The 26,799-nt window shown below is 42.9% G+C and overlaps 1 protein-coding gene across 2 annotated transcripts in view; it reads left to right on the plus strand.

Annotated features, from left to right (window-relative positions):
- Positions 1 to 4,346: 4,346 nt before the first annotated feature.
- The window catches only part of NPR3 (natriuretic peptide receptor 3), a 78,142-nt gene continuing 55,689 nt past the window's right edge, over positions 4,347 to 26,799 (plus strand). For both annotated transcript variants that reach the window (XM_040494875.1, XM_040494876.1), the window contains exons 1-2: positions 4,347 to 5,164; positions 18,773 to 18,895. In XM_040494875.1, coding sequence (XP_040350809.1) covers positions 4,408 to 5,164; positions 18,773 to 18,895 — 880 coding nt within the window. In that variant the 5' untranslated portion in view covers positions 4,347 to 4,407. The remainder of the gene's footprint in view (positions 5,165 to 18,772; positions 18,896 to 26,799) is intronic.

Consider the following 26,799-nt stretch of genomic DNA (forward strand, 5'->3'; position numbering starts at 1 on the left):
AGAAAATTTCCTTATAGCATTTCTAACACATTTCAAAGAATTACATGTTGACGTTCCTTAGATAATGCTGTTTTTCCTGGTGGTAGAGGGATTAACATATAGACACTGCTTTCATTTCAAAGAGCTGGCAACCAAACAATTGAATATAGAAAACTGGCCACTTTATTTTAAAGTTAAAAAAATATAGTTTGTGGATATGGATGAAAACATTTCTAAATCCTATAAAAAGTCTATTAGTTTCTGTAATAATCATGTTTAGAGCTAACATTGCCTTTCCTTTGGGTAATTTTCTTTTATTTTCCAGGACTTCCCTGTAACTTTCTTTTGTTTTCATTCAGCAATTGTAGCCATAATGTACTAAGTGAAAAGGTTAGCAATCTTCCTCCCCCCCCATATCAGTGTTTTACAGAATTAAAAGGAACAGTATTTAAAAACTGAGTCTGAGGGATGAGTTATTTCTATTTGTTTTCTTTTCCCCTCTCTTCTTGGTTTGATTCACTTTTATGATTATAATGCTGCAAAAAATTCTATTATAACCTATTAATAATTATCTTACTGTGCTGTATATCCTCAAAACTTAGCCACATATAAGAGAAAATGTTTATACAAAGACTGTTATTATTTAATGAAAATTAGCTTTGTTTCCAAACCTTTTTTAGGTGGTATAATAGGTGGTAATGCTTATTTCTAATTCAATCTCAGGGATGAAGATATATTTAAGTATGTATTTTCTATTCTTTGGCCTTAATGAATGAAAGGTGTCAGGCTGCGTGACTTCTAAAATCTTTTCTAGTCCTAAGATCGGAGAACTTCATGATAGTCAAGATATTCACACAGACTTCCAGCTATTTGGAAAAATTTTAATTTGATGGAAAGTAAACTTGTAATATTACAATTGATATACTAAAATTACTTGATGGGGTTTCCTATGATGTGCATATTTTCAATTAAAGATTTTTCTTCAAAAATCCTAATTTCAAGGGGGTGCCTGGGTGGTTCATTCAGTTGTATCTGACTTCGGCTCAGGTCATGATCTAGTGGTTCATGGGTTTGAACCCCCCATCAGGCTCTGTGCTGACAGCTTGGAGCCTGGAGCCTGCTTCAGATTCTGTGTCTCCCTCTTTCTCTGTTCCTCCCCTGCTCATGCCATCTCTCTCCATCTCTCAAGAGTAAATAAACATTAAAAAAAATAAAAATCATAATTTCTATAAAATAAATAAGTCCTGGGGAGGTAATGTATAGCATGTTGACTACAGTTAAGACTGCATTGCATATTTGAAAGATGCAGAGATCTTAAAAGTTCTCATTACAAGAAAAACATTTTTGCAACTATGCATGGTGATGAAAGTTAACCAGACTTATTGTGGTGACCATTTCCCATTATATAAAAATATGGAATCATGTTGTATATAAATTATACAACATAATACATATTACAAGACTAATATAATGTTACGTATTAATTACACCTCAATTAAAAAAAATCCTAATTTCTGCTCATTGAAAAATTTTAAGGGGTGCTTTGAACACCAGCATGGGCAGTAATGCTGGTTTTTCTGGTTCTGCTGTCTAGTTTGGGGGCTCTTCCTTTCCACAGGTTGGTTTCTCGGTGTCCTTGAGTAACAGGCTGGAAGTTGAGAGCTCTGATCCAAAGGCCACTGGGAGACTATGATACTCACCCAAACGCAAACGTACTGCCCTGGGCGTGACCCTCGGTGCCGGTGGGGCGGAGGCCTTCACGCCCGGTGCCACTGAAACCCCAGACTCTCCTAATAAACCCACACCACATAGTGTGCAGAATCATATCGCCATTGGCTGGTGTTCCCCAGACGCAGGGCACAGAAAGCAGTAATAGGAAACCTTGGTTCCTTCACGTCTCCTGGCAACCAGTTTCAAAATCCATTTAAGACCCAAGGAATTCGTGATATAGTCGTGTTCTCTTTTTTCTTTCTTCCTTCCTTCCTTCCTTCCTTCCTTCCTTCCTTCCTTCCCTCCCTCCCTCTTCCTTCCATCCTCTTTCTTCCCAGGAGTTCAGGGAGGATTTAATTGCTGTGAAGTGCTAAATCTAATTTCCAGTATGTGCGAATTACCTCTTTGTGGAATTAAAATTTTATACAGATGCCTCTTTTGCTGCTGATTTGCAGCTCTGATTAAATAAATGAGAGTTCATGCAGGGGTTGGAAGATCCTACTTGGAAGTTTTAGGGATCATGGTGCATAATCTGAAATCTAAATGACCCAGAGAGTGAAATGTTATCCATAATCACACTTCCGGTGCCAGAAAGAGCGTTAAGGAGGTGCTTTAAATGGCAACAAGCGCTGTTACTTGAAGTTGCCACGTCTCCTTAAATCCCAGTTTGCCTTTTCACCGTCACAAATAACAGCGATTGCTGTTTGGGGCCTCCGTGTTTAAAAGAAAAAAAAAAAAAAAGAAAGAAAGGACAAAGAAAGAAAAGAAAAGAACAACCAACAACAAACCAACCAAATGCAGCGCCTGGGACGGTGGCACCGGCTATAGCAGTCAGTCGGCTGCAAGTTTCTGCCGAAAGAGGGCGTTGGTCTAAGACTAATAGAAATTCGTGGACACAGCCAGTCTAATGAAAGCCCATTTAAAATCATTTTCACCTTATTTTAATTTGTGGCCTTTAAGTATCAGAATTCCCCAGTCCAATGTAGCACGTTCACACTGCAAATGACCTCGGCGTGTTGTCACTTTCAGCGGGTCAAGTTCCATTTGGACCTGCCCTGAAGCGCGGCGGACTTCCGCGAGGCTCCTCTGGCCGCGGACTTCACCGCCGTTTCCATCCTTGTCCCCACTGCCGTTGTGGCTGTGACCAGTGGCAAGCCTAGGTCTCCGACACAGGACCTCTCTCGGCAGTGCAGAACCCGGAGCACAGTGTGTCGCGCGCTGGCGAGGAGAAGCGGTTAGAGCGGAGGGTGGTGCTGCTGCACCCAGGGGACCCTCGAGTGACGATTTAGGGAGGTCTCTTTAGCTACCTGGTTTGGCAAACAAAACCCTGAGGACGCTTCGGAGATGCTCTCCAAACTATTCGCCACTTCGAGAAGCGGAACTCTTCGCTCGCCTTTGGGAGCAACAAGTTTCGCTTTTCTGCTTGCACCGCGCCGGCTGAGGGGCTTTGCGCGGGGACACTGGAATCCTGGAAACGCTACGACTCCAGCGCGAACCCGCGTGGCCCAGGGGGAGGACGCGGGCGCGTAGCAGGGGAAAGCGGGGTAGGGAGGGGTGTAAGTAACGCCTCCGCTAGCTGGGAGTTCTGGGTCCTCGATCGAGCCGTCTGCCCTGGGACCTTGGTCCCTGTTCCCTGACCTTGCGCCAAGGGACCAGGAAGGTCGGTGCCCGCCCCGAGTTGGCGCGTCAGGAGGGAATTTGGCCGGAGTGAGAAAGAGGTGAGAGCGAGCGGGACCTACGGAGTTCTGCAACGAAACTACAAATTTCTAGGACCACCCCCTTCGTCTAATCCAGTTATTTTTTGCATGGTGTGTGTGTGCCTGTGCGCACTTCTTTACTATCAAACACATTTCCCTGTGTAAAGCCTGGAGCTGGGGAAAGCGCTGCCGCGTGCGCGGCCAGGGTAAGGCGGGGGACCCCAGGGGTGGTGCGGTGTGGTGGGGGCTCCCGCCGGTGCGGACGAGGGCGACTGCGGCTTTAAGGCCAAGGCCGAGGGGTAGCTGGGAGCTGTTGGGGTTAGGGACCCGGGAAGGGTGGGGAAGGTAGGGGTGCGGGGAGGAGCCCTGATGTAAGAATGTTAATGAGAGGCTCCCCCAGCCCAGCCCCCATCACTCCCCACCCCCACCCACCCCACCCGCTGGAAATACAAGCCCAGCCTCGGAGCGCCTTGTGTGGTAACACGCTCCGCCGCTGCCACGCTATTTAAACGCGGACTATGGATCCAGGAACCGGCGCTAATCAATGAGATCAAATGCGGGGGAGATGCACCGTCAATTACAAGCACTTGGACAAGTCTAACTTTTTTTTTCTTTTCTTTCCTTTTTTTGTTTTGTTTTGTTTTTTACAAATACGCTTTCAAAAGCAATCTTAGCAACGCCCAAATAAGAAGCCACCTCTAAGTAAAATAGTATATATAAAGGGAGGGCAAATATATATATATTTATTTATAAGTATATATATATATATTACAGGCGTACAGGTTTACACGCGGTGAACTTTTTCTTCCTTCTCTCTCTCTCTCCCTTTTTTAAACGAGTGACATTGCAAAGGACTCTTCCTCTCTGTCTTTTGTTAAGTTAGTGAAAGGGATATTCTATTTTCTTAGAGCGCCCAAGGGGGCGCAGGGACCTCGCAGAGAAGAGTGGGGAGGAAAGAGGAAGGGTGGGTGGGGGGCAGAGGGCGAGTCGGCAGCGAGGGCAAGCGCTTTCCTGCGGCACGATGCCGTCCCTGCTGGTGCTCACTTTCTCCGAGTGCGTCTTGCTTGTCTGGGCGTTGCTGGTCGGCAGCACCGGTGGCGGTGGCGGCGAGGGCGCCAGCCCCGGCGGAGGGCGCCAGGAGAGAGAGGCGCTGCCGCCGCAGAAGATCGAGGTGCTGGTATTGTTACCCCAGGACGACTCCTACCTGTTCTCCCTGGCCCGGGTGCGGCCGGCCATCGAATACGCGTTGCGCAGCGTGGAGGGCAACGGGACCGAGAGGCGGCTTCTGCCACCCGGCACTCGCTTCCATGTGGCTTACGAAGACTCGGACTGCGGCAACCGCGCACTTTTCAGCCTGGTGGACCGCGTGGCGGCGGCACGCGGCGCCAAGCCGGATCTCATCTTGGGGCCGGTGTGCGAGTACGCGGCAGCGCCGGTGGCCCGGCTTGCGTCGCACTGGGACCTGCCTATGCTGTCGGCAGGGGCACTAGCCGCCGGCTTCCAGCATAAGGACACGGAATACTCGCACCTCACGCGCGTGGCACCCGCATACGCTAAGATGGGTGAGATGATGCTCGCCCTATTTCGCCACCACCAGTGGAGCCGCGCCGCGCTGGTCTACAGCGATGACAAGCTGGAGCGGAACTGCTACTTCACCCTCGAAGGGGTCCACGAAGTCTTCCAGGAGGAGGGCTTGCATACGTCTGCCTACAATTTCGATGAGACCAAAGACTTGGATCTGGACGACATCGTGCGCTACATCCAGGCCAGTGAGCGAGGTGAGCAGGAGCGCGCCCCGGGCTTCCGGCCCTAACCCTACCGCTCTCGGCGGCTCTCCCTACGTACCCGTCCGCTCCTCTGTGGAGTCCACTACCCACCGCTGCACAGAGGACAGGGGGAGATCGCGCACACGGGGATTCGCCGGGGCGTGCGCTGTTTGGCTGCGACAACCTTTGACTATCGCCCTTCCAGGTTTCGGGGTGAATGTAGAGGGCCTGGGGGAGGGGCGTCTGAGCCTGCAGCTCCCGCTTGACCAGGTCCGACAGGTGCTGTCGAACCGCTTGGGCTTTTCTTCCTCCCTCCCCCTTCACCAGCGCCAGTCTAGTGATTGGGGGCGCACTCCGATGCCCTGCTCCAAACATGGTCTGAAAACGTCTCAGGGCCGAAAGAACTTGTTGCCCAGTCGTTTACCGATGTGTCGCCCCCCACTAGTGCGGAAGCGTATGCGGACTCACTGCTGGCTCGCCGCTATTTGGCTAGCTTGGTTGTCCGGTTTTCCTGGCTGCTCCTTCCACAAATCCCAGCTTTCTTTTAAAGGGTCATTGTTTCGCCCTTCTCATTTCTTCTGTGCCCCTTATAAACGAGCTCCTGCGGTTTCCACCAAGAATGCCTCGTTGTGTTTGGACTTCGGTTCACTTAACACCCCCACCCCCCGGTGCGTTCGAAACCGCGGTCTCTAAAGCGTCCTGACTGAGGCTTTGCGCGACAGAGCGCTGGAGAAGCGGGCGCTGTGCTGCTTTTCCAAGTGTACCCCCCCAAGTTTTCTCCCCGGGTCTGTGGAGGTTTGAACAGCCACCTAACTGAACAAAGCTCAAGGTTGAGGATGGCGGCTATGGCTACAGCGAGCGGATGGAGAAGCGGGTGGTCGCGGATACCTAATTGCAGATGCCCCCAATAAGGCCCCTTTTACAGCAGCGTAGGCTGCGTGAAGGTGGGCTGAGGTCCCAGTAAAGTGCAGTTCCCTCCTTCCGGGTGTCAGGTTTGGGGTGCACGGTGCTCAGGGAATCCCACCTCTGCTCCCCCTCGGCGCGCACGCGCCTGGATTGTCAGTGGTGCAGTCCGGGCAAAGCTGTCCACGACCCCCCGACCCCACGACCCCACGCGGGGAAGCTAAAGGGGAGAAGGGCTGAGCCAAACACAGGGCTAGCCCACGATTTGGCAAGGCCAGGCGCCTGGACGCTGGCCGTGGGACACAGCGCAACCGGAAGCTGGGGGCCTCAGGAACAGGTGAGAGTGGGCCGAGGCTCCACGGAGGATGGCGCTGTGGCAATCCCTTTTTCCCAGGTTGGCCACTCGGACTCGACTCCGGAGTGAACGCTCTCTTTAGAGGGAGGAGATGGGAGGTGTTGACAGTGGGGATGCACCGCCAAGTTTTGAGCGTTGAACTCCAGTCTGTCTGCGCCGAATCCCTGCCAGACAAGCAGGCGGGGCGCCGGTTTCGCTGATTATGAAAAAGGGCACTTGTGTCCAACCGCTGCGGACTCGCCACGCCCGGCGGAGAAACCCACGTTTACTTCTTTCCCCTCCCCCTGTCCCCAGGTTACCGCAGACCCCTGCAGACCTCGGGTTCCTCTGTTCTTCGGAACCTGGTCTTTCAGTTCTTGACTTTCGAGGGCCAGGCGTTTCCAGGGCCTGGCTTTCGAGGCCAGGAAGGGCTGGGAATCGGGGGCGTGTTACCCTGAGGGGGCGGGCCGCGATCCGCCTAGGCGTCTATGCTGCCAAAGCCCTGAAGGTCTAAATGCTGGTGGTGGTGAGCCATGTACACATGGCCTGCGATTCCTGGCCTAGTGGAGCGGTCAGCCCAGAGGAGGACAGGCCCCTCAGCCTCACAATGGTGTGGCTGAGGCGAGGGGTAGAGAGGAACCAGTGCCCTGGTAGGCCTGGGGGCTCAGAGGCCTTGGGCTACAGTCTGGTGCTGCCGATTATTTTAAATCCCGGAGCCTCAGAGCTGTTCCCAGGTCTTTTTGCTGCTGCTTCTATGTTTTTCTTCCACGTTTGAGTTTAGTGGTGGAAGTTTGCTGGGCTGAACTGTATGCTTTACAGGTGATAAGGCCACCATGCTTACTCTGAAATGCATTTCCAGCAGTGACCTGGTGGAAATATAAATATTCAGAAATATACAACCAAAGTTTCTCTCCTAAGCCTTCACCCCCACCCCCCATTTCTGTACCCTCAGGAGAGAAAGTTGCTTGATAACAAAGCTCTCTTTGGGCACCTTTTTAAAAAATTAAAAAAAAATTTTGTTTATTTAATTAAAAAAAATGTTTATTTTTGAGAGAGAGACAGAGTGTGAGCAGGGCAGGGGCAGAGAGAGGGGGAGACACAGAACCTGAAGCAGGCTCCTGGCTCTGAGCTGTCAGCACAGAGCATGGTGGGGGGCTTGAACTCACAAGCCCTGAGGTCATGACCTGAGCAGAAGTCGGAAGCTTAACTGACTGAGCCACCCAGGTGCCCCCAGAATGGTTATTTATTTATTTTGAGACAGAGAGAGAGCAAGTGGGGGAGGGGCAGAGAGGTGAGGGGGAGAATCCCAAGCAGGCTCCGAGCCATCAGTACAGAGCCCAACTCAGGGCTTGACCCACAGACTGAGAGTTCATGGCTTGAGCCAAAATCATGGCCTGGACTGCTCAACTGACTGAGCTACCTGGGCGCCCCTTTCTGGGGACATTTTACTAATCACTCTTACTTCTCCATAAGTGGTTAAAGTACTAATCATTCTTACTTCTCCCAGAGCACCTGCCCTGGCTCAGGCATTCACTGGCAAAACAGGTGGGCTGCTGCTAAACCTCGGTACCTCGGGCTCCTCAGGTCAAGTAGGGGTGGTTGGGGCACCCCATCTTGGGGATGCTGAGAGGGCTAAATGAGCTAACACACGGGATGTGCTGAAGCAGTGCCAGACACACACTGAATGCTCAGTAAATGCGAGGTTTTATTATAGTTATTACTATTTTATGTATGCGATGATAATCGCCCTTGCAGGGGTGAGGCCCTGCTGTGGGGAAAGAACCCTGGAAGGAGAAGCAGGTGCTCTGGCTTTGGCATCTCCACTCAGCTGCTGTGTGGCCGGGCATGGCACTGACTTTCTCTGAGGTGGAATTTCCTCCCCGAAACGGTGAGGTTGGATGAGAATCAGGCCTCTTCACACTGATCCTGGGTTTGGATTTGTGCTCATTCAGGTATGAAACATATGACGGACCACATTTTTGTCCTTGAAAACTCCATGTTAAACCTCAGAGAACTAGAGAGTCTCCCATTTCTCCCCTCTTTTGGAGGTAACATTTTTGGCAGCTTTTTTGATCTTAAATTAATCTTTATTATTTTTTTTAATGCTTATTTATTTTTGAGAGAGAACATGAGTGGGAGAGGGGCAGAGAGAGATGGAGACACAGAATCTGAAGCAGGCTCCAGGCTCTGAGCTGTCAGTACAAAGCCAGATGCAGGGCTTGAACTCATGGACCATGAGGTCATGACCTGAGTTGAAGTCAGGTTTAACCGACTGAGCCACCCAGGCGCCCCTGATCTTAAGTCATCTTTAAGATCATATCACAGATGTCTGAATTTCTTAATGGGTAAAAACTGATAATGCCACCATCTCAAATAATAATATGACTAAAATTTCATTTGGTCATGTGCTGTACTGTAAAATGAAGGGACATTAATCATTCCTTTTAGGGACTTAGCATTGAAATCAATAGTTAAAAATTTCCCCCCTCTTTTATCTTTAACCAACATATATCATCACCAAGATACACACACCTGAGTAAATATTCATAAAAAATAATGATCTTTATTTAAAACTGATTCAATTCTAACGCCTACTACTGCCCTCAGTATTCTATACTCAGCAATAAATTTAGTTTCAAAAAAGCTAGTTTGAAAATAAAGATTTTTTCAAGCAATAGAAGCTAGCAGTTGTTTTGTCTATACATGTTATGAGATGCAGAACGAGAAGTCTTACACACACACATTTTTGTGTGAAGAACTATAGTTTTATCCTTTTAGTTATTAATATGTCATTACTCTGGGGCTGCATAACAACTGTAGAGATAACAGTATTTAATCAGTACAAGAGCCATTTATTTTTAGAATTAGCCTGGGGTAAATGACCAAGTGGTGGGTCAGCAGAATTTTTGAGCAAAGAATGCATGTTAAGTGTAAAATAACTAACACACAGCAGGGGAAGAAAGAAGCATTGTAAGTTGTAGTGTTGAAATTCTGAAAGCCTTTGGAGTAGATGGAACTTTGTGAACAACAAAAATAAAAGTGCAATCTCCGTTTTGCAAATGAAACCCATTGTTGTATAGCGTAGGAACAGCCAGAAAGAAGCATTTTTTAAAAATATTAATCTTTTTTTTTTCAACGTTTATTTATTTTTGGGACAGAGAGAGACAGAGCATGAACGGGGGAGGGGCAGAGAGAGAGGGAGACACAGAATCGGAAACAGGCTCCAGGCTCCGAGCCATCAGCCCAGAGCCTGATGCGGGGCTCGAACTCACGGACCACGAGATCGTGACCTGGCTGAAGTCGGACGCTTAACCGACTGCGCCACCCAGGCGCCCCTAAAAATATTAATCTTATGGGAGTTAGTTACACAGTTACATAGTTTAAAAAGTCAGAAGATTGGACGTTTGGGTGGCTCAGTGGGTTAAGCGTCTGACTTTGGCTCAGGTCATGATCTCACAGTTTGTGAGCTTGAGCCTTGCATCCGGCTCCATGCTGACCGTGCAGAGCCTGCTTGGGATTCTCTCTCCTTCCCTCTCTCTGCACTTCTCTCTCTCTCTCTCTCTCTCTCTCTCTCTCTCTCTCTCTCTCTCTCAAAATAAATAAATAAACTTAAAAAAATGTAAGATTACACAAGCCTTATTAGGAACAAGAATTTCCTATCTTGTATTTCCCATTTCTCACTTCCCAGAGGAAAGCTTTTTTTGTTGCTGGCAAGTATATTGGTTGAAGCAAAAACAGTATTTGATCAAATCAGCAGCTTTTTCTATCCCCAAATTCTTTCCCTGAGAAAAGAAACAAGTGGTTGCCTTCCATGATGCTAATTTCAAAAGAAATATTAGCCATAACTTCCCATACTAGTGAATTTTTAATTTCATATTTTTTACAGATGTTACCTGTGAATTTATTTATGTAACCTTCCTCAGTCTACACACACACACACACACACACACACACACACACACACAATTTATTTATTTATTTTTAATTTAATTTATTTTTAAAAATTTATATCCAAGTTAGTTAGCATATAGTGCAACAATGATTTCAGGAGTAGATTCCTTAATGCCCCTTACTCATTTAGCCCATCCCCTCCCACAACCCCTCCAGTAACCCTTTGTTCTTCATATTTAAGTCTCTTATGTTTTGTCCCCCTCCCTGTTTTTATATTATTTTTGCTTCCCTTCCCTTATGTTCATCTGTTTTGTATCTTAAAGTTCTCATATGAATGAAGTCCTATGTCTTTGTCTGACTAATTTCTCTTAGCATAATACCCTCTAGTTCCATCCATGTAGTTGCAAATGGCAAGATTTCATTCTTTTTAATTGCCGAGTAATACTCCATTGTATATATGTACCACATCTTCTTTATCCATTCATCCATTGATGGACATTTGGGCTCTTTCCATACTTTGGATATTGTAGATAGTGCTACAATAAACATTAGGGTGCATGTGTCCCTTTGAAACAGCACACCTGTATCCCGTGGATAAATACCTAGTAGTGCAATTGCTGGGTCGTGGGGTTGTTCTATTTTTAATTTTTTGAGGAACCTCCCTACTGTTTTCCAGAGTGGCTGCACCAGCCAGTGCAAAAGAGATCCTCTTTTCCGCATCCTTGCCAACATCTGTTGTTGCCGAGTTGTTAATGTTAGCCATTCTGACAGGTGTGAGGTGGTATCTCACTGTGGTTTTGATTTGTATTTCCCTGATGCTGAGTGATGTTGAGCATTTTTTCATGTGTCTGTTGGCCATCTGGATGTCCCCTTTGGAGGAGTATCCATGTCTTTCGCCCATTTCTTCACTGGATTACTTGGTTTTTGGGTGTTGAATTTGATAAGTGGTTTATAGATTTTGGATACTAACCCTTTATCTAATATGTCGTTTGCAAATATCTTCTCCCATTCTGTTGGTTGCCTTTTAGTTTTGCTGATTGTTTCCTTCATTGTGCAGAAGCTTTTCATTTTGGTTCATTTTTGCTTTTGTTTCCCTACTTCTGGAGACGTGTTGAGTAAGAAGTTGGTGCGGCCGAGGTCAAAGAGGTTTTTGCCTGCTTTCTCCTCGAGGATTTTGATGGCTTCCTGTCTTACATTTAGGTCTTTCATCCATTTTGAGTTTGTTTTTGTGTATGGTATAAGAAAGTGGTCCAGGTTCATTCTTCTGCATGTCTCTGTCCAGTTTTCCCAGCACCACTTGCTGAAGAGACTATCTTTATTCCATTGCATATTCTTTCCTGCTTTATCAGAGATTAGTTGGCCATATGTTTGTGGGTCCATTTCTGGGTTCTCTATTCTGTTCCATTGATCTGAGTGTCTGTTTTTGTGCCAGTACCATACTGTTTTGATGATTATAGCTTTGTAATACAGCTTGAAGTCTGGGATTGTGATGCCTCCTGCTTTGGTTTTCTTTTGCAAAATCGCTTTGGCTATTCGGGGTCTTTCCTGGTTCCATACACATTTTAGGATTGTTTGTTCTAGCTCTGTGAACATGCTGGTGTTATTTTGATAGGGATTGCATTGATGTAGATTGCTTTGGTTAGTATTGACATTTTAACAATATTTATTCTTCTTATCCAGGAGCATGGGATATTTTATCATTTTGTTGTGTCTTCTTCAACTTCTTTCATAAGCTTTCTATAGTTTTCAGTGTATAGATTTTTCACCTCTTTGGTTAGATTTATTCCGAGGTGTTTTATCCAGAGGAAAGTATTTTCAACCCTTGCAACTATTTCTGTTGGTATTTGGCTTCAGACCTCCAGAAAACAGGTTGCTTTGATTATTTCAGTTTTTGTTTTTCTCTCTTGCCATCGCAGTGGAAGATGTTAGTTTGGTTCTCTTCTACTGCGTGTTCACCACACACTCAAGGTTTTCCTTGCAGCCATTCTTTCAATGGCTGTGTGAATATTTTTGGTTAGCTCCGCATTCAGTGTCTATATAATTATTGCCTTCTAAATGCTATTTGTAGTTGGCCCATATAGGCTATTACAATGATATTTCCTTTATTACTCTAGTTTTCCTTGGGCTAAAAAAAAGTCTGTTTTTGATTGCTTGCTTAGTGTCCTACGAGCTTATAACTAAATCATCTATCAACTCTATTTTAAGCCCCCTGAAATTTTCCGGTTTGGTTATTATCTAAGCAGTTTGTGCAGCTGTCAGTCTGGATTCTTTCCCCAACACCCCCCTGTATCTCCCATTGCCTCCCTATCTCTCTCTGTCTAGATCTCTATGTGTTCGTCTTCCTTGGCTTATGCTCTTGTTTTGGTGAGCACATCCTCCAGGAGTTTCTCAGAAAGGGTGGATGAGAGCTAAAGCTTGATATCTTTCATGACTGAAAATGTCTTCATTCTTCCCTTATACGTTATTATGGAATTCTAGGTTGGAAATAATTTTCCCTCAAGATTTGAAGGATTGTCTTCTAAATTCCACTGCTGCTACTAGGAAGCTGAATTGATTTGGATTCTTGACCTGTTGTTTGTTATCTGTTATTTTTTTTCCTGAAAAGTTTTAGAATTTTCCTTTTGCTCCCAATATTTTAACATTTTTAAAAATTATTTTATTTAAAAAAACTGTTAATGTTTATTTATTTTTGAGAGAGTGAGAGAGAGAGAGAGACAGAGCACAAGCAGGGGAGGGGCAGAGAGAGAGGGAGGCACAGAGTCCAAAGCAGGCTCCAGGCTCCGAGCTGTCAGCACAGAGCCCGATACGGGGCTCCATCTCATGAACCATGAGATCATGACCTGAGCCGAAGTCGGACACTTAACCAACTGAGCCACCCAGGCGCTCCTTAGAATTGTATTATTTTGATGTTCAATCTAGGCTTCCTGGATCAAAACGTTACTTTTCTTACTCTTTTTCTCCTATTTGCCACCTGTCATTTATTTATTTATTTATTTATTTATTTATTTATTTATTTATTATTTAAATTGAAGTTAGTTAACATAAAGTGTAGTCTTGGCTTCAGGGGTAGAACCCAGTGATTCATTTCTTACATATGACACCCAGTGCTCATCCCAAAGAGTGCCCTCTAACGCCCATCACCCATTGCCCATTTAATCCATCCCCCCACCCACCTCCCCTCCAGCAGTCCTCAGTTTGTTCTCTGTATTTAAGGGTCTTCTATGGTTTGCCTCCCTCTCTGTTTTTATCATATTTTTCCTTCCCTTCCCCTGTGTTCATCTGTTGAGTTTCTCGAATTCCACATATAAGTGAAATCATATGATATCTTTCTCTGACTAATTTCGCTTAGCATAATACACTCTAGTTCCATCCACGTTGTTGCAAATGGCAAGATTTCATTCTTTTTCATCACCGAGTAGTATTCCACATATTCTTAATCCATTCATTAGTCTTTGACATTTAGGCTCTTTCCATAACTTGGCTATTGTTGATAGTGCTGCTGTAAACATTGGGATGTATGTGCCTCTTGGAATCAGCATTAAAAATTTTTTTTTAATGTTTATTTTTGGGGGGGGACAGTGTGTGAGTGGGGGAGGGGCAGAGGGAGATGGAGGCTCAGAATCTGAAGCAGGCTCCAACCTGTGGAGCTTGAACCCACAAGCTGTGAGATCATGACCTGAGCCAAAGTCAGACACTTAACTGACTGAGCTACCCAGGTGTCCCTCGAATTAGCATTTTTGTATCCTTTGAATAAATTCCTAGTAGTGCAATTGCTGGGTCGTAGGGTAGTTCTGTTTTTAATTTTTTGAGGAACTTCCAGAGTGACTGCACAAGTTTGCATTTCCACCAGCAGTGCAAAAGGGTTCCCCTTTCTCCACACTTTGCCAGTCTCTGTTGTTTTCTGATTTAATTTTAGCCATTCTGACAGTACCACCTGTCTTTTAAAAAGAAATTCCTCTTATTTAGATATTCCTCTGACTATGCCCCAGATTTCTATTAAGTTTTGGTTTCTAATTTCTGCTATCATATTTTTGATTTTCAGCACATGGCATATCTTGCTTCACTTTCATGACATAACATCTCTTTTCCTTTTTTTTTTTTTAAAGTTTATTAATTTTGAGAGCGAGTGAGCAGGGGAAGAGCATAGAGAGAGAGGGAGAAAGAGTCCCAAGCAGACTCTGCGCTGGCAGCACAGAGCCCGATGCGGGGCTCAAACTTGTGATCCATGAGATCATGACCTGAGCCGAAACCAAGATTCAGATGCTTAACCGAATGAGCCACCCAGGTGCTCTGAAAATATGTTTTTACTGCTGGTAAAACGTATTAGAAAATATGGATTTAGCTTTGTTGCCAAGAGGGCCTATTTGCTATTATTTCTCCCCTAATATGTGCCCTCCACAAGCAGACATGTCCCAAAAAAGGAAGGAAGAAAAGGCTGGGTCCAGCATGCCATTTTTGGTTTTAGACTCACCAATCCAACAATTTAGTCCTTTTCCTCTGGGGTGGGTGGGGGGAGAGGGATAAATGGAGGTCCATTGAGAGATGAGGAGTGTCACTCTCTCAGAGGTTGCTCCAGATGGAAACTTGAGCCGGGGGAAAAGATAGCCTCCTAACTCAGTTATGCTACCTGCTCTGTTTCTGGTTCTCTGAATTGACCTCTGTAGTCACCCCTCTGCACTTCTCTCTCTGCCCTTCTTAGAGTGATTGCAAGAACATATTGTGATCGTGAGAAGTCACTTACAGAAGACACTGGGAATCAGTTGGTGGAGGATGCCATGGAACATTACAAGTTCTTTGGCAAAGAGAAAAATAGAGCAGAATGAAGAACACCCAGAAACTTAGGATCACACTATCATCCCCTCTTTCAGAAATTTAACAATTTGACCAAAAAACTTAGTATTTATATATTTAACTATACTTAAATACAACACAAATTGTCTTAATTGACCTTCATTTAAGCAGCCTGTAGGATTAGCTGAAGGTCTCTTTTTCTCTGTACACTTTATTGACTGTTGGTGAATGCTGGTAGTTGTATACTTCTCCTGAGTATGCCCACACTCTTCTCACACTTGTCCGTGTCCTTTCCAAGAGTTGTTGCCAAATGTGTTTATACCACTTGTACTTATTATCATGAGTATGTAATTTAATTAGTTATTATATAAACTGATGAAACATGAGTAGGAAGAGAAAGCTATTTTAGTGAAAACTATTTTAAACCTTCCGACAGATTGTATAAAGGCAAGTTGTTAAAAATAGTTGCTGTGGAGTTAGGCATGAATGAAATAGCCGTAAGAGATTAGGGAACAGCCTACAGATCGAGAAGGATTCTGCATTGTCTCTGCTCTGCTGGTGTCTGTGAGTACTTGTTCCAACTTAAACTGGATGATAATGTACATTATGGGTTTGTTTTATGCAAGAAAAAAACAATATCCTGTCCATGGACTTGGAAATTAAGATTTCCTTTTTGAGAGTTTAACTACATGGTCAACACAAAGTGGATGAGGGAAAAATAATAAAAATCGGGGCACTTAGGTGGCTCAATCGGTTGAGCATCTGACTTTGGCTCAGGTCATGGTCTCACCGTCTGTGGGTTCAAGCCCCACATTGGGCTCATTGCTGTCAGTGCAGAGCCTTCTTGGCATCCTCTGTCTCTGTCTCTTTCTGCCCCTCCCCTGCTTGTGCGCTCTCTCTCTCTCTCTCTCTCTCTCTCAAAAATAAATAAACCTTAAAAAAAAATAATCAAAGTGTGCTTACATAGACACACTGCTGCTGTGGGTCACTCTTGCCCAGCCCAAGCAGGTACTGACATTTTAAAGAAAGAATATGTCTGTCAGAAGGTTTGGTCTTGGTGGTGATAGGAATAGGGAGGAGATGGGCCAGGACTGTAAAAATAGACAAAGAAGTGATAGAGGGGCAGGTGTTGGGCATAGCCTGTCCAGGACTTGGGGAAGCTTGTGCTCTGGCCTAAGGACACAGCCTGCTCGGTCCTGGGCCAGGTATAGCACTTGTATGGCCTGGTGCCTTTGGGTGCCTGAATCCTCCAACTGATGTCCCTGAGTCTGATTTCATCCTCACTAGCATTCTACTACCTTACAATTTGGCTTATCAGTTGGCATGCCTGGGTATATGCTGACACAAATGTGTTCGTGACCACTCTGGTTATCATTGAAATCAAGTAATCTGCGTCTCAGGGTGCCTAAACACATCTGAGTTAGGGGGTGCCTGGGTGGCTCAGTCAGTTAAGCGTCTGACTTCGGCTCAGGTCATGATCTCATGGTTTGTGGGTTCAGGCCCTGCATCGGGCTCTGTGCTGACAGCCTGGAGCCTGAAGCCTGCTTCAGATTCTGTGTCCCCCTCTCTCCCTGCTCCTGCCCCTGCTCACGCTCTGTCTCTCTCTCTCTCTCAAAAATGAATAACCATTAAAAAAAAACCCCAAAACATTTGAGTTAGGTTATTGGGACTCTGCCTCTAAGCAATGACTCTATTTTTTATGTGCTGACAGAATCAGGTTCTATATCCAGGGGTTTAGAGCCAAGCTCCAGACTATGATCAGTTGATCAAAAGCTGATAAGAGCTGCTGGACAGTCAGCCAGAGCCTCCCAGGGCCTTCCGCAGATGCCCACTCTTGGAATCTGTGCTTTTCAAACTCGTCCAGCCTCAGCCTTGTCCTTATTGGCTGCTCTGTAGGACTCTATGGCTCTTTTGTCATTCCAGGGTCGAGAATTGAATCAGAGCTAAAACAAGGGTCTAGGTCATAATGAGCGATGAAGAGTTTCTTTGAAAGCTTCCTTGCTAAGGCACCTTGGAATTTGACTATTTATTCCAAATATATAACAATATTTCCAGGCACAGATAACACCTATCCCCACAGTTATAGACCTTTAGGAGTTTTGTATTGTTAAAACTTGTTTTTCAGAGCTTTTACCATGCACACAGAGCCCTTTTGTGGTAAGAAATGTCAGAGTCATGATTGAACACTTTGAATTAACATGCACAGTAAACAGAATATCAAGTGCGTAAACCTTCACGTAGGTTTGTTTTACGTCTTTCAGCACCCATGCTTTTTCAAAGAACGTGTACATCGCGGAGGGCTGCACGCATGGTGATAATATGGTTATAGCCCCCAGGCCTTTCCAGGCCTTCTGTTTCCATGTATGCAGCAAAACACAGTGGTCTGTGTTTTGATGGACCAGGGCCATCAACAATGATCAAATTAACTAGATAACGGCCAGGTACCCACTTCACTGTTGGCTGATGTAGCTCTTATGTGGCGAGCAACAATGTTCTGGAGCTGTTTAAAGCTTCTCAAGTTTGACAAGTGTGGGTATAAACTGAGAGAACATGAGGTGGGGCCTGGAATTCTGTTAACTATTTCCTATATATGTTGAGACAGCTTGAGAAAAATGTTTCAAAATTCAGACAGCAGAAAGCTTATACCCCTCACTGAATCCTGATTTGCCAAATGACTGTTCTCCCTCAAACCATTCAGTTTGCTTCTTGAGGAAAATGTATTTTCCATGCTGTTAAGTATTAAAAGCAGTTGACACACTTGACTGGCTTATATTGGGTAAATCTGATGATACATTTGAGGTATTTTTAAAGAACTTTATTTTGAAGTAATTTTACACTTTTGGAAAAGATGTCAGAAAGTGTAAAGAACCTTTGCACAGCCTTCACCCAGATTGTTACCAATTATTAACATTTTGCCACATATGCTTTCATTCCAAATCTCTCCCCTCCTCCTTCTCCTCCTACTCCTCTTCAAACACACACACACACACACACACACACACACACACACACACACAATGATCTTTTTATGGACCACTTGAGAAGTAGGGCCATCATGTTCCCTTACCCCTAAATACTTAAGTCTGTGTTTCCTAAGAACAAGGGCATTCACTTACGTAACCACAGTATAAATATGAAAAGCAAAAACTTGAACACAGATGCAACACTGCTATCTAATTTACAGACTTACTCAGATTTCTCCGGTTGTCTCAATAATGCCCTTTATAGCAACACTTTTTTATTATTTTTTTTAGGATCCAGAATCACACACGGTATTTAATTTTCTGCTCCTAAAAGTCTTTTTAGTTTAGAACATCTTGTCAGGCTGTCTTTGTTTTCATGAAACTGATCGTTTTCATGAGCAGAGGACAACTATTCTATAGACTGTCCCCCAAGTTGAGTTTTTGGCCTCTCTCCTGATTAGGTTTATGTTGCCCATCTGACATTTGGATCCTGGGTGTAGGCTCATGAATGTGTTCCCATGGTTGATAATATTGGCTTCCATCACTTGGTTATGCCGGTGACCGCTTGCTTTCTCCACTGTAAAGTTACTATTCATTCCCTCTGTAATTAGTAAGTAATGAGTGAGGAGATGCTTTAAGGGCTATATTAGTACCCTGTCTCCCTCCCCTGGTTTCCGCGTCCCCACTATCCTCTGGGAAGGGGTGTTTCATGCATGTTGTTTGTTCCTCCTTCCCCAGTGGTGATCATGTGTGCAAGCAGTGACACAGTCCGGGGCATCATGCTGGCAGCGCACAAGCATGGGATGACCAGTGGAGACTACGCCTTCTTCAACATTGAGCTCTTCAACAGCTCTTCCTACGGTAAATGCTTATACCGCTTCCAGTCTCCCCTCCCTCGAAGGTGTCAAAACGAGGTCATGAGAAAGCCAGTAATTTGAATTACCTCAGTAGATCTGGTTCCACAAAAAGGGTTTTAGAAATCTGTGATATTGAACACTCTGGGGACTTCTTGTAAGTTCTCACGCTTTTCTTCTCTGAGAACTCAGCAAGCAGATACCTCATACTGGTGATGGCAACAGACTTGTTTGGGAGTGAGCATAGCTCTCTCCAGTCCTCCAGATGGTTGTAAATCCAGGCCCTAAAGACCCCTCCTCAGTGTGTTTCCAACTGCAGGTTGCCACCATGATTGACTATTGGAAGAATGTTAGTGAGATTTGGGCATAATTTTTAATAGAATAGACTAGAATATATCAACATAATAGAACATGTCAAAGTGTATTACACATTGCATGTGTATTATTTCATAAAACTTTTATTTTGGAAATATAATTGTATGTGTGTATATATTTATGCATGTTACACATGTGTTTGTAATGGGTTATAGTGTGAAAGTAAAACAACTATTACTGTAAATTGAGGTAAAACATTTTAAAAGCTACTGCTCCCAGCCCCTCTTCCATCCAGATTACTGCCCATTAAGCTTCTCCTTTGTAGAAGTTCGAGATCCACCAACACATATGATTGAAAGAGTATAATTTCTTAAAATGGATCCAGGGAAGTTCCCAGTGTTCCTGTGATGGAGGGTGTTTAAGAAGGCCATGAAAATCACAGATACAAAACATTTTCTCCATATGTGATTAGGGCTCTCTCTGAAGGAGACAGTATAGAGCAATGGCACATTTTCTTAAATACTGCATCTTGACTGCTCAAAGCTGAGCAGTTCTAGGGAATCATAAGTGTGCTTATCGCAAATGGCTTGTTTATGCTGAGCTCGACTTCCCAGTTCTTGCTGTTGAGATATGGTTAGACAGGATCTAGACATTGAAGCATCCACCTCAGTTTCCTGCTCTGATACCCTGGCTTATTCAAGCAACCCAAGCAATAGAGCATTGTGAATAAACAGATAATAAAACACAGTTCTCACAGGGATAAACAAAAGTTGATGAAACACAAGTAGCTACAGCTTCCTGTAGTGGATAAGATTGGAGATTTGAGGCTTGTAGGGTAAACACCATGTTTTTCCTCCTTGCTGCCATGGTTGTCTTTCCCCTTCTCTTTGCATAAGCAAAATTCTGCTTTCACTTTTTGACCACAGATCAGAATGTAATTATGTTATTGGCTATAGCATTGAGTTCACTGAGATAGTAGTAGAGACTGGTGAAAAATGAAAAACATTTATCCTGAGTTTTGTAAGTTGGTAATGCAAACATAGTATTTATTTGGAGAAAATGATGTGAATGCACAGTATAAATGGGCCAGGGCAATGCAAATATTAGGTACCAGAATTTCTTGCATCTGCAGGTAAAGCTTGTATTACTTTTCCTTGCTAATTATCATACATAAGTATTAAGAAAATTTGAGAGAAATAGAAAATCACAGGGCAGAAAGTAAGTTACTATAATTCTGCCACCCAGCTAAAAGTATATTGATAATATGTAGAAGTATGTACGTCTTGCTTATTTTATAAAAAAACATATTTACGAAAATATTTTTTAATAAAGTGTTGATACTGTTTCAAGTGTGGCTACATAGTATTTTGTAATGCTGATATGCCATCTTTATGTAAATAGTCTGTCATTTTTCAATATTTATGCTGTTCTCAGCTTTTTACTATTAAGAACAGTCCTATATTGAGTGGCTTTGTATGTGCGTGCACACATGCACATACACATAGTTATACATACATATTATCTGTAGGATAAGTTTCTTGAAGTAGAATTTCTGGGTCAAAAGTTTTAAGTTTTGATAGATATTGCCAAGTTGACCTCTAAAGAGGTTTACCACTTTATGCTTTTGCAACAAGCTATGAGATTGTCTGTTTTTCTGCATCCTTACATCATCTAACTTTTAAATTATTTTATATATTTGAACTTCTTTTTATGTCCATAAGCTAAGTTTTTCAGTTTCTTTATTTATGTTCTGTACCATTCTTGTTGAGTTCATTCTTAGAGGTTATGTTTTCTGGTTGTTACTATGATGGTGATCATTTCCCATTACATTTTATAATTGTAGTTGTTATGTAGATAAGCTATGAATTTTTATTTATTTATTTTGCAAGAATTCCACATATTAAATCCTCTGTTCCAGTAGTTTTTATATCATTTTCATATAGGACAAGAGTTTTTCCTTCATTTTGAAGTTGAATATATATTTTTCTTTTCTTATTGCATTGGCAAGAACCTCCAGAATATTATTATATTATATATATAATATATATATATAATGTATATATTATATTAATTTTCGACTTCTTGAACTGAAGCACATGTTAAGGTATCCTTTTATTTCTAGTTTCTTAAGTGTGGTTTTAAAAATTGGAAATGAGCAGTGAATGTTATCAAATATACTTGACATATACTTTTAATATTGAGTCCTTGTAGTATTCTTGGAATTAAGTACATTTTGTCATGATGACTTTTTTAGATGCACTGCTGATTTTATGTTTTTAGAATCTTATTTAGGATTTTTGAGTCTATATTCATGAGTGAGATTGGACAGTAGTTTTCTTGCCTTGAGGTGGTATTGCCAGTTTTAATGTCAGGTTTATATTAGCTTTATAAAATTAATCGGGACACTTTCCATTGTTTTTGTGCTCTAGAACAGTTTATATACCATAAGAATATTCCTTGAAAGATGGAAACAATTCAACTCTGTATCTGGACCTAACTTCTTTTTAGAGGTAATTTTTGAAAAACTTAAAAAAATAGTTTTGAAATAATTTTAGACTTAAAGAAAATCTGCAAAAATAATATAGAGAGTTCATGTATATCTTTTACCCAGATCCCTCTAATGTTAACAACTTAAATAACCATCGTACAATTATCAAAATAAGAATATTAACATTGGTACAATACTACTAACTAAACTACAAGTCTTATTTGAAATTTACTACCTTTCCTCCTAATGATCTTTTTCTGTTCCAGGATCCAAACCATTTAGTTGTTGTATCTCCTTAATCTTTACCAATCTGTGATATTTTCTTAATCTTTGTCACTTATGACCTGACACTTCTGATGAGTTTGTTATTTTGTAGAATGTCTCCCAGTTTGGATTTACCTGTTGTTTTCACATGGTAAGATTGAGTTTAAACTTATTTGGCAAGAGTACTACAAAAGCGATGCTGTGTCCTTCTCATTGCATTATATTAGTGTATAATCAGTGTAATTTTGGGTCAGCTTTTTAAAACATATTTTTTCCATGAATTCAGTTTTTCTGCTTCTTGAAAATTTAATTGCAGAGTTACACATTGTACTCTATATAACCTACAACGTATCCTTGGTGTTTCTGATTAGGTACCCTTTCTTTTTCACCTGATGGTTGTCAGGTTTTGGGCTCTGGCATCAGTCTCTCTGAGGGGCTGTGCTCTTGGCAAATTGATGCAACCCTGCCCTCCCCCGCAAGTCTTAGTTTCTTCTAATGATAATAATAGTACTTACTTCTTCGTATCAGGCTGAGTAATAAATGAGATAATGTATGTGAGATACATAGAAAACTTCTTGAAACATAATGAGTGTTTAATAAATATTAGCTTTATTATTAGTGTTAGTTTGCTTTGATGATTATATATAGTACTCAAAAAATGGTAAGTTCATAAACTCTTCTTGGTATAGTTTTATAGATAAGTTCAGGCAATACATTCCATTAACAAATTAACCAACTTTATCTAATACAGCCTAGGAATGGATGTAGGTGCATTAAGAATTACATCTGCATGCAAAACTCCCACCTATAGTGATTTAAACAAATGTAGAGGTTTATCCTTTACAGAGGTGGGCAGTTGAGAGCAGAGGTGGTCGTTCCATAATGTCATCAAGGATGCAAACTTCTTCTGTTTTTTGGCACCTTTAATCTTAGTGAACGGTGTCCATCCTCAAGATCACAAGATGGTGGCTAGGACTCCAGGGATTGTGTCTTCAATCTAGGCAAGATGAAGGGGGAAAGAGACCATTTCCGTTGACTCAGTTCTGTTTGAAGGCTCTCTGGAAGCCTCTCTCATTAACTTCTTACATATCATTTGCTACCCCTAGTTGTGAGGGAGGGCAGTAAATGTGCACTTTCAGCTGGACTCATTGTTGTCCCAAATCAATTTAGGAATCTGTTACTAATGGAGAAATAAGAATGGATGATGGGAAACAAATGTCCATGTTTGCCACAGACCCTGAAGCCCTTTCCTCCTCAGAGTAGAAGCAGTAGACAGAATCTGATGGCAGGCAGGGGGACCTGGACCAAGATTCTGGTGTCCATTATCAGTAGAGGGTCCTCTCTGAGATTTTTTGCCTGAAGAATCAGATATATGTTCAGGAAAAGTTTTTCAACATCCTCCTCTCCCTGTGCTTCCTCCATACAAGTTCTAGGAAAAGGCTCTCTTTTAATTAATACTTACCTTGCCATTGGATTAAAAAAAAACATATGGACACTGTGTTCATATTTACTGATTACTGGATTGTTTGGTCTTGATGAGTACTCAAAAAAATTATCAGATTTGCCCAAATTATATTGTTACAGCAATTCAGAATATACTATGGGGGGTGGGGGATTCAAATGATGGAAAATAAGACCGAAAGGATAGGTTTAACAAAATCTAGAGAGAAGATGATATATATTGCCTTGTAGAGTTTTTAATAGCACCTCTTGGCATTCTTATTCATTGGCATTATTGTCTTTGGATGTAAGTTAGGTGGCAGGTTATTTAGGTGATCCTGTCCAGGACTGTAAGATTACTGTAGAGCTTTCTTGACTTCCTGATTAACTCAGAGAGCACTAATTAAGGTGAAGATGAAAGTGAAGTAGAGCTAGGTGAGGCACATAAATTGACTTGCTAAAAGTGGAAAAATAGAAACATTGAGGAGAGATTAGATTTATTATGTTTTGCTATAAAAATAGTATATGCCCATTAAAGTCAGTTTGTGACCATGAGAAAAGAAAAAGAACTTTCATGCAATCTTTGAACTGTAACATTTAGACGCTTCCTCCTCTGATCTTTCTTTCTGTGTTACTTTGTTTTTAACATTTTTGTCATCCCATTGGGTTGCTCAGTTTTAAAGCTTGCAACACCCCAAACTCTGATGAAATGAAGGTAGAGCAGATATGGCATGGCACCAGTGTTTGGAGTCTGGCTTGCATTTGAATCCTGCCACTGTTGTTTATTAGCTAAGTGGCTTGGGGCACATTAATTTCCTTGAGCCGCAGTTTCCTTGTCTGGAAGGTGGCAATCATACTTAGATCTTCTTCATGGAGTTTTTATGAGGAATAAAGAATGAAATGCTATAGGAAATGCCATTCACAATGGAATCACGCAGTAAGTGGTGCTGTTATTACTGATGGGAGGAAGACTGGACCAGCCTAGCTCATGACAAGCATTTAACACCTAGACATTCGGAGAGGGTAGAGTGAGGCAAGGTCAGTCCAGGTGAACTCCAGGCATTCATTTCTTGGATGTATTCTGTGATGTTTCAGCTTGTTATCCCAGTGTGGGTACCTTTTGCCAGTTCCAGTTCCCTGGCCACAGGAGGGCTTGATGGTGAGCAGGTTACTTCCTCTTTCACAAATATTCTGTGCCCTTCTCTAAATGCTAGCTTGGGACTCCATGATGTTTAAAACAAAACAAAGCAACACTTTCCTAACTCCTGAACCAACTTCAAAGAATCACCTTCCCTGCCCTACTTTTCACTAGCAGACTTCTTTTTCATCTTCTTGATCCCTTGCTCAGGAGCATTGAAAGAATATGACATTAGTGCTCACCACTCTGAAAGTGCCATCATCAAGGTCACCAATGACCTCACTACCAAAGCCATTGGCCTACCTCAGAACAAGTCTCTGTGCCTCTAAAGCAGTGCTGTCCAGTGAAACTTTCTGTGACGCTGCCTCTGTTCTGTTCTAGGTTGCCCACTATGGTGGCTACTAGCCACACGGAGCCATTGAGCACCTGAAATGTGGCCAAGTGTGACCGAGGAAGCAAATTTAAAATTTTATTTAATTTTAATTAATTTAAATGTAAATTGTCACACATGTGGCTGGTGGCTGCTCTATTAGGCAGCACAGCTCTAGAGAATTCTGTATTGTTTCCACCCATTTGTTTCTGGAAATCCTGTTTTTCTTTCTTTTTTTTTTTTAAATATAATTTATTGTCAAATTGGTTTCCATACAACACCCAGTGCTCATCCCAACAAGTGCCCTCTTCAATGCCCATCACCCACCTTCTCCTCTTCCCCACTCCCTAACCCTGTTTTTCTTGGTTTTGGTGGCACAGCATTCTTTGGTTCTCTGTTAGCTCCTCTCTGTCTCCTCTTCCTCCTCCTGCCCACTAGAAACAGCATCCACAAGGTGTCTGTGCTCAACCCTTCTCCTTCTCTTTCTTATCCAATGTGGTCACTCCCTGGTTTCACTTGAAGCCATTTGGAAATGGCATCCAATACTCTCTAGTGCTCACTCCTTTTTCTGGCGTCAGACTGGTATTTCCAACTCTAGCCTGGTGTTGTCACTTGGGCATTCTGTAGTTAGTCACCTTGGGTTGACCGTGACCCTAACTGAAGTCATTACCATTTCCACCTCATATCCCTCTTCCGCCATCTGGCTCTGTGCTTTCCTTTAATAACATCCCATTTTCCTTTCCTCTTTGGCGTCATCAGCGACGTGCCTCTCTTTTTGTTGTCCCTCACTCCCTAACTCTTCAGAGTCTTGAGATTCCTCTTGCACTGTCCTCTGCTTTTATTCTCAAGGACTCTCCCTCTTATGATTGTAAAAGCAGTAAATATTTTGTATTTATAATTTACTAGATTCAGAAAAATGCAAAGAAAAGAAAAGAAAATTTTCCTGTAATTCTAACTACCAAAAGAGTCATGTTTAGTTTTTTGGTGTGTGACTTCCCATTAGAGCCTCTTGTAACCTCTTGCCTGGATTACTGTGGCTGTGAACCCTCCGTGTCTCCCCATTCTAATCCATTGCTATTTCCCAAGGCATGATTCTGATCATGTCATTCTTCTGTTACACTCGTAAATCTCTAGAGGCACCCAGTTGTCTACTGCATTAAATTTGTCCTCGCTGATGGGGCATCATGCCAAGCTAACTCTGCTTTTCCAGTGTTCAACACCCTGTGTATGGGAAATGTTACTGACATATTACAATAATAAATGCCCACAAAAGTGATAAGTTACAGTATCGATTATGGTTGTGACAAGGGAACTATTTAGTTTGGCTCAGATTTATTTAAGCATTATTGTTTCCATTTTTTTTTTCTAGAAGACAAAACTCTACAGTTATTCCTCTTTGGATTGTGGTAGACAGATTTATTACATTGGATTTCACTTCTTTCAGAAAAGAGTGTTTTCCTATTTCATAACAGAGATAGTTACTGTTTCCAGTTGTATATGTATTTTCTAATTCCACAGAATAAAACCCTTTAGGGTTAAGTATTTTCTTTCTTCTGTGTCTGGAGAATACTCTTTCCCGGAGCTTAGAGAAACTCTGACCCTCTTTGCCTACAAAATACCATTCCTTTTGAGTCTTGGTATGTCAAATCAATTATAAATGAATCAATAAGTATTGACTGCATGCTTATAAGAAATGGGTTCCTCCTTGGGATGAAGAATGTTCTGGACATTCTTAGAATTGGGGGTCTTCCTGGCAAATGGACCTGGCTCCTTAACAGAGACTGTGTTGCCTGGGTCTTGAGCACCCCGCTGGGTCCCCTGGCTGGTGGCAGTGGCTGTAACTCACTCACTGTGGGCACAGCTGCTGTGCATGTTGCAGCTTCCTTGGTGTTTGGG

This window comes from Herpailurus yagouaroundi, unplaced genomic scaffold (assembly GCF_014898765.1).
Source record: "Herpailurus yagouaroundi ecotype Mexico unplaced genomic scaffold, PumYag 29, whole genome shotgun sequence".
NCBI classification, from domain to species: Eukaryota; Metazoa; Chordata; class Mammalia; order Carnivora; family Felidae; genus Herpailurus; species Herpailurus yagouaroundi.